The following is a 12,050-nucleotide window of genomic DNA, read 5'->3' on the forward strand; positions in this document are numbered from 1 at the left end:
TGTGCTGTGAACTTACTGATTTACTGGTTCAGATGACTGCTTTTGATGTGCTGGCTTTCGTTTGTCTGCTCTGAAACTTCCCCAACGGTTGTATAGGAAACCGTAGAGGCAAGATGCCTGAGTATCACTTATGAAAGGATGCTGGAACTCAGTCCTAAATGAGAGCTTCAAACTCAGGTGCTAAATAGTGAGTCGCCAAAGAGGCAGGGGAAAGGGGAATTTGTTGAGCAAGCAGTTATTTGTTCCGTCAAATATTGGAGAGGATAACTTGACTAACAGAGATACGCACATCTGCAAGGAAATGAATCTATGCTTATTTTGACAAAGAGAATGGTCAGAGATTGGAGAATGGAGATTGGCTATAAAAGTTAGTGTATTCTGCCAAGAAGAAAGCCTCTCTAGTGGGTACAGCCTGGGGCAAAAGATATTCAGAACAACAGCCGCTGACTGAGGTGTGTCAGGAAGATCTGCAGTAAATCAGCTGGTTAAAGGTGTGTGTGGGGGGGGAAGACCATTCTGATTTAATCACAGGATAAGTAGAGTTAGCACAGATTTCCTATTTCTATTCTTTGCTGTGTCTTTTATGATCACTGATAGTTGCATTGTCTATTTTGGATTTTGTGAATAAATGTTTTTTTTTGTTTTGACCTGCTTTGACTTCAAAGGCGCTTGAAGATAACAAGCTTTGCCTGAAGATGTGAGAAAGCTGTAGACAGTAAGCTGAGGACACCTCGGCAAGGCCTGTGGTTCCCTTGTACAGCCTTTAGACTATGTACAGGGAAGCAGTATGCATGGCATGGAGCAATCGAAGCTCTAGCATTAGTGTCAGGTCAGAAAGAAGTGTGTTTTGTTAACGAGTGAGAACCAGAACGGCTCCTTGGTGCTCACCACATCTTGAGGAGCATGTCTGAATCCCGAGAGCTCCCAGTTTGTTATAACCAGTTGTGAAAAATCATTTTGAAGCTCCTTCTTGGAAGTAGGTCTAAGTACTTTCCTCTAGTCAATAAAAAGTCTTTTGAGGAAAACAGATTTTATTAAAGTTCTTTGAAGATTCGTGTATAGTAAATGATCTTGCACCTCTCTCCTAAAATCCTGTTATTTTCTGAAAGTGCAAATGCTTGCTTAGACCTTCAGAGTACATGGAATGATTGAAATTTTTTTCACTGGTTCCGTAATCTCTGGGTGATAACTAGCTGATGTTTCTAAAAATCTGCAAGTCTGCTTTTTTTGTAACCATCTTCTAAATCTGTTAAATCTAATATAGTTCTCTTACCGTTAACCCAAATTAGTACACATTTATTTTATGAAAGATCAAATCAAAACACTTTTAACATTTTCAGGCACACTGTACTATGCTTAAAAAGCAAGTTATAAACTAAGAGGTCAGTAAGAAAATGAAACTTCAACAGGAAAAGGCTTTTAATCACCATAATCACCTGTAAATATTTGGCACTGGCTTCTTGTCTTGATTTATAAAAGACTGACTGACGTGTAGAACAATATGCAGGACGAATGATTTATCTTCCTGGAAACTTCTGTGGGACGTGAGAAATAAGAGTGCAGAACACACCAAGTGACTAATTTTTATAAAGGTAGCTTCAGTTGGACTCTAAAGAGAATCACAAGGGGTTTTTTTTAATTTATATCAAAAACGCAGACCTTTCTGTGACGGTATGGTGACAGCTTGATTGGAGAGAACCTGCCAAACGTGACAGCGGTAACCTGAAGGAAGCTGGAAAACGCGCGTCGGTTGCGGTTGGAACTGAATTCATCATTCATCAGTTGCAGTTAGACATAAATCTTTGATTGAGTCTGCAATTTGGTTGAAATAAAGCAATTCTGATGTGTTTGAATATTTGGACCTTTTGCTCATTATTCCATACTGGAAATAGGTTGTACAAAGTTTGTGAATTAAATATATCACACAGTGATATACAGGAATTTATAATTTAGGTAGGCACAAGTTTTATATTATTCATTACTATTTTAGGTTACATATATTATTATGTATAACATTAATTACTGTTTATTATTAAATATTATCTGGCATGGTTTCCAGGGTTCCAGTATGTTTATAGGAAGGAGACAAGATCATAGATAACCACCCTCCCTTTTCCCCCCTCCTGCCTAGTGCTTATTAGAATATAAAATTGAAAACCAAGTAATCATATCGTGATTTCTCTTTTGTGGTGTCTTTGTCATTAGTATACTAAAGACCATAGACATCTCTTCTTCAGCATTTAACTATCAAGGTGAAAACATTTTTCTATTCTTCCTCCTCCCCTGCTGCAGCTGGTTATCACTTAGTTGCGAATCCATCCCTTATTTAAAATTTAGTTCAAGAATGCCAAAAGCAAACTGTTTTAGGATGCAATTGTATCTATAATAGCAAACAGTGAAACTTATTTTTGAGACAATAGCATGTATAAAATTAGCACTTGAGGTAGTTATTGTAAATGCATATGTGTTTTAGGGATTAATATTTCTCATCTGTTCAAAGAAATTAATAAAAAACACTTGAGTTTTAAACAGCTCAATATTAACATTTATTCAAGTATGACTGTATGAATTACATTTTAAAATGAACTTTTCGTGACTATAATGATAAGCATTTGGGCTCTACCGAAAAGCTGTTTCATTGACTGTAGTAAGGGTGTTTGTAGAAATGGCAGATGTGATTTGTCTTAAAGCATTTGATCAATCCTTTCAAAAGTCTACAACTTAGACATAACCATCTATTTCGTATTCAGTATGACTACTGCCTACAATTAAAAATATATACATGTATATATAGATTTACCCCTTGCATCTGTTAATCTCTCACGTGCCCCTTCTCTTGAAGATTAAAAAAAAAAAAAAAAAAAACATGGGGAGGGACAAGTTTTCATCATAAAGATGGACCAAAAAGCGTGTGTTTGGGGGTGGGTGAGACAGGGCAGTGTGGCATGCAGGCGGACGTCCCTTGGACACTGTATCAGCAAGTGTGTAGCTCAGCACTTTCTTGTGAAGTGGGCATAGCTTAAGTGACTTTGATCTCAGCTGTTGTGTGCCGAAGGGAGAAAAGTTGTAAATAACCTCAGACCGCGAGTTCTTCCACGTACCAGAATGGGTACTAACCCATAAATGTATTTGTTTCTGTCATGATTTGCTTGCTTGTTTTCTGTTGTTCCAACTTTGTCTCTGGTTTTACGTAGAAGTGCCAGAAAGACCTCTTTCTTCTGTCTAAAATGGTGATCAGACTTTGAGGTTTTTAAAATATGTCAGCAGTTGGGATTATTTTGAAAAAGGTGTAGCTGGGTGCAATAGGATAAAATTGAGGAAGAAAAAAACAGAGTAGGGAGAAAGTATAAGAAAACTTTTGGTTCGCTTTAGAGAACTGATGGTGTTTTGGTTTGAAAAACAATAAAACTAGAACGTATGAGTTCTTATTACAAAATATTTTTCGCCTATTACTGTCCATGAAAGGGCTGTAAGCACAGTAGGGTTTTTTCTTCCACAGTCCCTTTGAGTTTGTTAGTAAAGTTGCTGTGATTACAAAATATGCTCCAGGGAGCAAATCTTTATTTTTCTGAGGTATAGATTTTTAAGAAGAATATGTATCAAATAATATTATTGTTACTGTTTTAACATCATGATCAACTTAAAACGTTTTAACAGCGGCCCTCAGTTCCAGGCTTCGGTAACAATGCTGACACAGTAACAACTGGTTCCAGACCACTTGCATGCTCTTTGGCCTCCAATTTAACTTTATTCGTGCCCAGAAGTTTTTTTAAAAAAATTCTACAATGTCTTGTGGAAGACAGCTGATTTAGAAATTTTACTGCAGGCATATGGTAGACTTCTAGCTTTTTTATTATTATTATTATTAATACCAGCTTTTTTTCCCCTCGTTTCAGATACTAACATTTGAGACCAAGAATCCAACAGAGCTGGCTGAGCGCTTACGGTCCGTGTGCGGAAACCAGAGCAATGCTTACGCTCGGCTGCTGGAGTACCGACTAAATGCTCTGCGTGGACTCTGGAACGCCCAGAGGCAGCTGGCCTTGGAGGAGCAGCACGACCGGGAGAGCTCGGGCGATGAAGAAGCACTGGCCTTGCTCAAGCGTCAAGGCCTGCTGCAGCAGCCTGAACAGGCCCCGTTTACTTCACGAATGGGGTTGCTCTTGGTCTTTCCCCTTATTCAGTCTCAAAGTAGAACAGACCCTTCTCTCTGTAACATAACTGCTGAGGTGCTATTGAATTGCCTTCGAGACTGCCAGCCTTTGAGCTTGACTAAGGAACCGGCTGACTGCCTCAATGGAATAGAGTCTTTGCTGTGCTCCTGGCTGGAAGAAACTTCTGCTTCGGGCCAACAGATCCCATATAAGCAAAAGGAAAATGCTGCTGCCGCCCTAGTTGCCTTGGCTTGTGCAAGGTAAGGAAACTACACTGAGATTATGTTGTGGTTCGTATTGGGAGTAGGTGTTTGTGCTTATAGGCAGTCAGTCAAAAATGAGATGATCGCCCTATTGATATTCGTTTTGGTTTACATTAATCTTTTTCTTTCTGATATTAAAATAGTGGTTTGGAAAGGGTGAAACTAATAAGCTAAATATTTATTTTTTGCATGTGTTTAGCATAGGTAAAACCAGAAGGTTCTAGGTTACAAAAGCCTCTTGTGCATATTGCTGCTTCTACTGCAGTGATCGATCTATTCTAGGAATGGTTCTGCATGAGAAAGTTGTCTCACTTTTCCCTTTGTACTCCCCCTTCAGTCCCGTAGTTTGTGCAGCTTCATTTGGCTGTAGAAAGCATTACTTGAAAGTTCAGGGCAATTTATTTCAAATTTCAGTGTTGTCCTGTTAAACTTCTGGAGACGTTTTTTCATTTAGTGGCCAGGGAAGAGTTCAACTAGTATAGGTTGAACTATCCTGTGCCTTGAGTAGGTTTTGCACAGCAAGCGCTATCTAGCACAAAATGGCTGTAATAGCTTTTAAAAAAGACTTGCTTTTTTTGGGGGTGGGGCTCGAGGGAGAGAGGGAAGAGTATCACCACATTTGAAATTTAGATCCTGCAAAGCCCTATCAAGGTGGGAATCTGAGGTCACTAGTTGCTTTTGAAAATCTTGGCCTTAGTGTTTAATTTTTTTTTTCCCCTTTGGACTGCAGCCTTGTCTGTCAAATGTAACTCTGGTTTAAGATGCTGAAGTAGAAGTTCTCAGTAACTGTCTAGATTTTTTGGGGGAAGGGTTTGTTCATATGAAAAACACTTTCAGTTTCTAGTGCACTTGGTCTAATGAAGTTGATAAGATATCTACTGTATGTGGCAAACTTCTGCATTGATAGCTGCCTTATCTAAAAGGCAGCGTACTTAGCTGTAGCTCAGATAAATAAATTGTGTTTGATAAACAGACCTCATTTATTTTTTCCAGATGTCAATTTTCAGCAGTGTTGAGTGCTCTTTTGCAATTGAACTTGTAAAAGAGCTAAATGTTAAATAAGCTTTTTAAATGAAGTGGTTTTTTTAATATTCTTTGCAAATTTGTCTTGCATTGCTTACAGAGGTGTAATATCTTGACATGATTTCTGTCTACCTATGAAAGCCCTGCGTTCTTCATTAAATTATGTGTACCATGTATTGGGTACTATTATAAAGAAAAAGCCTTTGAAATGAGACAATTATTGATATTCTTGCTTGCAATCTTGGGTGCTTCATCTAAGAATAAAACAACAGGATGAATATTGATTTAAATAATTAATTGAGGTGCTTTGAAGTATTCAGTGTCAATTTTCTCCAAGATGAGTTTTATCAGTGAAAGCATTCAGCTGAAAATGACAGTGGGAAGAACAGGGTTTGGGGGGGAGGAGGCTGACAGCGGTAAGTCTGACCCTGTGTGACAGAAAGCAGAAGGCCGTGCACAGCAGAGTGCAGGGAAAGGATCTCTTAGACTGGTCAGTCATGCTTCTGAAAAAATCAATTCATAACTGGCTATTATCACATCTAAGGCATGGTCAAGATTCTTGTATTTAGCTAGGTTGCTATGTCTGGAAATAAAGCCAACCACATCTTTCAGAAAATGCGGCTTCTTCCTAATACCCTGACCCTTAAAATAGAAATTGTAAAATAATTTTTAATGACCTCTATATCTGTTTCTTCCTGGAAAAAAGGAAGAAACCTTTTGCTATGTTAAGATACAGAATTTGTAGGTTTTCCAGAAAAATTATTGAACTTATCAGTGAACAAGTATTATAATTAGAATTACAAACTCCATATGTTTGTAAATATCACAACTATTTAGGTTTAACGACGTCTGTTTAGATTTAGTTTTGTTTTCAGAAGAATCTAGTCTTATATACATTTAAATATATCACTTCAGTAGGGCAAAAGCTTCCCAGTTTGTTTTTGGAAGCCAAAGTAATCAGACTCTTGAAAAGACCAAGCTAATTAATTTATTATCCATTTTAGTCGAGAAAAAAAATCCTGGCCCTCTCTAGCTATGTCTGCAGTAGCTTTTATTAATGCTTTGGCTCAGCCCCAGGAAAACCTGCAAATTGTGTTCAAAGAGCTAAAAATGGTTAATTGACTACAAGAAATACTGAAAGTAGCTGCCTGTAATAGATGCAAAATTGAGGTATTTTATAATGTGCCTAGATTGCTTTTACTACCCCTGTTGTTTATGACACAGATAGCTGTGTGGTAGCTGATCTCCCTACCTGCATGGTGCTACTTCCTCCTTCAGAAAAATACTGTGATTAAGACTGGCAGTTAGCCAGCATTCTTCCTTTATGCTACCCTTTCTTCCTCTTCTCACTTCCTCCACAAAAAAATTGAAAATCATCCAGAAAAGAAATGCAAATTAGAAAAGATGTTTCGTGAAATATCTTGGATATTTTCTCTTTGTGATACCGGATATTATATTCTGCATATTTGCTGTTCTCTGTGTGCATTCAGTCTAGTTTCAATAGACATCTTTAATTCATATTTTTCTTATCCTTTTAGAGGGTCGCTGAAAACCTTTGTTCATACAGTACATCTATTACAGAAACAGACTGATCTAGGATCCTTGCCTGTGGCTGATGTATTATACAGGTTTGTACTGATTTTTCTAATTGTAGCACTTTCACATCAGCTCTGAAAATGTGTAAATGCATTTATGGGCAAGTGTCTTTTAATGGTAAATCCATTTAATCATATTTATTGAAAGCTCTAGGAAAGATCAAAATGTAGTCAATTGCAGAAGGAAAACGTTAGAAAGCCAAATGTAAAAGGATCTACTAATTGTTTGGGTTTTTTTTTTAATTAAATATTGATGATTCCTTTAAGTGGCTTATGAACTCTGACAGAGTAACATTACTTCAAAAATACCTTTAAGATCAACTTCCGATTTAGCTTATTTTTGCAGTCATTGTTCTCTCTGCATCTTGTTTTGTTCTCTGCTTAAAGGTTGTTGCTTTTGGAGGGGGGACCTGGATCTCCCTCTTGTTTGCTCGGAGGAAAGCATATAGTGTCTTGGGGCTTTGAAGACATGTTACCTGCACCTGATGCCAACAGTAGTTCCAGCAGTGAAAATAAAGGTGAATTATTTTATGACTATAAAGTATTATACTATCAGAATTAGCAGAGGAGAACAAAGATGCTTTTTTGTAGCAATAACTTTTTAAAAATTATCTAAAGCTTTCAAATTGGAGAGGATTTGTTTTTTCCTGTTGGAAGTCATGTAGAAGCAAGTACAGTACATATTAAATAATTGAAAGCTGAAAGGCTTAAAAGGACCATCTGGAGAGAGAACCGGGCATCACAAGAGTATCCAGAAGCCTGATATATAATGAGAGGGGGAGGGGAGCAATTGCCTAGGCACTTAGTTGTCTAGCTTGCACATTCAAAACTGAAGTTTTGAAAACGTAAGCCTGATTTTACAGGAGTACTAAATGGTTTGCATTGTTTGGCTTGTCATACCCATTCCCATTATGCTAATCTAATTAGGTATGTAAATGACTTGCTTTTTAAAGTTGATTTGGGGATCAGGTGGAAAAAAGTATCCTGTTCTACGTTAAAATGAAGAGGGTAAGTCTTAAGTCTGGTGTTAATTTTGTGACAGTATATCATATCTTTTTTCAAATACAAGATAACGGGTTCAGAAATTAGGTGTCACTTTTGGTTGCAGAAGATCAGATGCTGTTTTTAATTGTCTGGTAATCAAGTTGTAGGGTACCATTAAAAGCAGTAGGTACAGTGACCTTCTCTGCCTTCAGTGGGAATTTTGCGCAGAGGTTAAACAGAGTTTAAATCTTGCCTGCTCATTAGTCTTTTAGTAAGCATAACTTATTTGTCCGGTGTAGTATCACTGTATTCAGTAGCTGTTGTTGTCAGAGCCTATTTATTTTTAGAAATACTAGTTCATTGCTTTTCTTCCTGCCTCTGTTCTTTTTTTGTCTCTGTTGAATCTGTTCTATATGTTCATTTTTTAGTCTTCCCTTTGTATTTCTTCCCCTGAATTAGTTATCAATTTCTACTGCTTTGTTTGATTACCATTTTTGCAATATGAGAGAGTTCACATTGCTTTAGAAATATTAGCTCAAACTTTGATGATATCTCATTAAGTTTGATGGAAGTATAGGAATTTACATATCTGATTTATCACGTTAGGCTCTTTGCAAATTTAATGAAGATATCTATGTTTTTAAGATCTCTGTCCCTGCCCCCCAAATGACTGCTCAGATTCTGTAAACCTAAGTAAATAAGCTGACTGGACTGATTTATTGACATCCCAGTTACAGTGCTTTACCTTGTGTGTCCCTTTCTGATTGTCAGTTTTGTCACTCACAAAATAATAAATGCTTTTTGTCCTTAATTTAAGTATTCTGAGGTGGAAGAATTTGGTTACTAGCTGTAAGAGCAATACCGAGTTGTACCAGTAATTAGGTTAAGGCACAAGGTTAGATCACTCCTTCCCCACAAACACTATATTATTGCAGCAATGGTGGTTCTGAGCAGAAAGGCTTGCATATGCATAAACCATGCTTGTATTTTATCTTACTCCCAGTGCTGAGTTCTGAATAACATTGGCTCTTGTAAGAACAGAAGCCTTCCACTCCTTTGCATCATTCTGAAAGTGTTTAATAGCAAATACTAAAGTTATTTTATATTTAAGTAAAGGACTTTTCCATCAGAAGTGAATTTTGTTGAATAGTTCTGGGTTCCTAAGCGTGGTTAGATATGCTAGTCTAGCTTTGACTATATTTAAACTGGCTTTCCTGCATGCTATTAAAAACTACACACTTAGTGTTTTTGTTGTAGAATTTTGGGCCGTAATACCTGAAGACAGGTCTTTAGCACTAAAATGAGAGCACAACACAGAAAAAGGGAATTATTCAAAGATGGGTAATGTAAATTTGAATCATGAAAGACAGCACTATTGTCATTTCTTGTGTCAAAAGAGAAGCCGGGTGGATAACACCAAATTCCTGTTAAGTTTATTTGGCAATACTTGGAAATTAAAGCTATCCTTAGTGTTTGCATGGAAGAGTTGTGCATAATCCAGGCACCTGCTTAAGGGATTGTAAGAAATGCAAGGAAGTTGCTGTAAAAGGAATTTGACTTTAACTATGTTCTGGTAGCTCTAAGGACACCAAAGAATAAATTTAGTATTAAAAACATGATTCTGACCTGTCAGAAAAAGGAGCATCAGTGGGTTCTCAGTCGCTGTCGTAGCTCTAGTAGAAGCGCAGTCCTAGTAGATAATTCTGTCTTGTATGATACCTAGAAGGTCTCTGCTGTATTCTCTCTTCCTGATTCAGATGCAGACTTAGGGCGCTGTCTTGCAGCAGATGGGCTCTATCTTTATACAACTAATTCAGTGGGCAGAGGAATAAGCAAATTAGGATCTGGATTACATGGTACTTTGCGGTGAGTAATAGCATAGTTGAATATTTGCTTTTCTTCAGATTAAAAAAAAAAAATCCTTGTCTAGGTAAATCTTTCTCAAATGTTAGTGCTAACAAGACTAGAGTATATTATACATTTTCATTAGAGGTTATTTTAATGTTTTGGTTTTCTGCTCTGAAATTCTTACCAAGTATGTTTTCTGTAGAATTATAGCATAATTTAGGTTGGAAGGGACCTATGGAGGTCATCTAGTCCAACCCTCTTCTCAAAATAGGCATACTAGCAGAATAGCTAGTATTTTAGATTTTTGGTTTTAAATGTATAAGTTGGTTTATTTTTCACTAAGAGGGATCCACTATAGACAAATTTTGTGACATTTTTATGTCTAGCTGTACAATTGCTGAATTTGTAAGTATTTGTTTTCTATGTTATTCATTGTATAAATGATTAGTGCAGATGTGACTCACTGTACCTCTTCGCATTATTGCTTAAAATCACGAGGCTTCTTATGCTTAAAATCGTAACTTACAGAAATTGTTGACTTACATTGACTTGGATTTAAATTCAGTCAAAGTTCAGGAATGTGATTGTGAATTATTCTTAAAAACACAAAAACATAGGGCAAAGTCTTTTAAAAGTTTTAATATATTGCTTTTTTGCCAGAGGTTTTGTGTACTGTCGTAATGAGGAGCTGGAGACTGGCTGGGTTGCTTTTGGCAACAACAAACTTCTTCATCGGCCTGTCTCTTTTGATAATAAGCCTCACTCCCTTTTCCAGGTTGTGGATCAGCATACCCTCCAGGTAAAAAGAACAGCCAGTATGTCCTTTGCAGAGTAATAGAGTGAGAAAATGTTCTTAATTTAACATGGTCATTTCTAACCTGGCTAATTAGTTTTGTGTTTAAAGTTTTCTCTTTTTACTTTGTGAAACTGCCTTTTATAAAGCCCCATTAAAAAAACTTGTAAGTGTATTATAGATATTGTTCTGTTTCTGTGTGTTTAAATATACATACGTATAGATATATGTATATAGGGACATACGCTGTATGGTAGTACTGTGAGTGGTAGAACATGGTATGATCTTATTATAAAACAACCAAACAATAGCAAAATGGACTTTGACTTTAAGTAAAAATGTACTCTTCCTGATCAGCTCCTTATTCTTCTAACGTAACAGTGTTCAGGTTTTGTTTCTAACCTATGTCTTTTAGATAAAGGACTGCCATCCTTCCTAAAATTGGATAGTTTGTATACTTTGGGAGCTTTTTTCCTGTCATGGTTTTAAGAATGGTTGTGCCCATTCATGTCCAGCATGTTCCTGAAACTGAATGTCTGGATTCCTTTTTGCCGTCATTTCCTTCCAAAGTTTTGAGTAATGTTTCAGAAAGGTAGAGAAAAGTAGATAGCTGCTTAGCATGTAATTTTTTCCTAATGGTACTGTGGGTGTATTCTTAATCATTTGAGAGAAAGAGACGATCCTTTTATTTTTAGCTACATTAAGTGATTAGATATATAAGCTATTTTGAATATAATAGGCCTATTTGGCAAACATCGTACAATAGCTCTTCATTACAAATAAATGAAATGGGATCAGTGTGTCCAGTAATAAGTCTTATTATGGACTACCTGCCCTTGGTGTTCTTTATTATTATTATTTTAATTAGGCTGTTAATACTCATAAGAACAGATTTCAAAATGAGAACTTTTGTTTTGTCCTTACACCATAGGTATGTCAGATAATCCCAATGCCAGTAAATCACTTTCCAGTTGGCAGTACTATGACTACCGTGCATCTTTCTTCAGATGGTACATATTTCTACTGGATTTGGTCTCCTGCAAGCCTCAATGAAAAAACACCAAAGGGCCACTCTGTCTTTATGGATATTTTTGAACTTATAGTAAGTGAATTTGAGTGTTTTCTGTGACTCTTGAATTGGTAGCATGGCTAGTGCATAATTAAATATTAGCATTTTCAAATCAATAGACTAGGTTTGAGTATTGATATATGTAATCTGAATAGCTGCTTTGTAATATGTTTACAAAATAACTTTAGCAGAACAGAAGGTGTATTGTTCAGTTCTACTTTTCAAAGGGCATACAACTATCATGCTCTTGCAGTGTGAATTGTCTTCTAGTGTAAAACATACTTTATTATCGTTACCAGTTTAGTTTTATGCTGAGACAGT

General features: G+C 36.6%; 1 protein-coding gene across 4 annotated transcripts in view; it reads left to right on the plus strand.

Moving 5' to 3' along the window:
- Positions 1-12,050, plus strand: part of HECTD4 (HECT domain E3 ubiquitin protein ligase 4) — a 78,306-nt gene that overhangs the window by 8,347 nt on the left and 57,909 nt on the right. For all 4 annotated transcript variants that reach the window (XM_026114479.2, XM_026114481.2, XM_026114480.2 and 1 more), the window contains exons 2-7: positions 3,897-4,414; positions 6,979-7,068; positions 7,423-7,553; positions 9,777-9,885; positions 10,528-10,666; positions 11,592-11,762. In XM_026114479.2, coding sequence (XP_025970264.2) covers positions 3,897-4,414; positions 6,979-7,068; positions 7,423-7,553; positions 9,777-9,885; positions 10,528-10,666; positions 11,592-11,762 — 1,158 coding nt within the window. The remainder of the gene's footprint in view (positions 1-3,896; positions 4,415-6,978; positions 7,069-7,422; positions 7,554-9,776; positions 9,886-10,527; positions 10,667-11,591; positions 11,763-12,050) is intronic.

Source organism: Dromaius novaehollandiae, chromosome 17, assembly GCF_036370855.1.
Source record: "Dromaius novaehollandiae isolate bDroNov1 chromosome 17, bDroNov1.hap1, whole genome shotgun sequence".
Lineage (NCBI taxonomy): Eukaryota > Metazoa > Chordata > Aves > Casuariiformes > Dromaiidae > Dromaius > Dromaius novaehollandiae.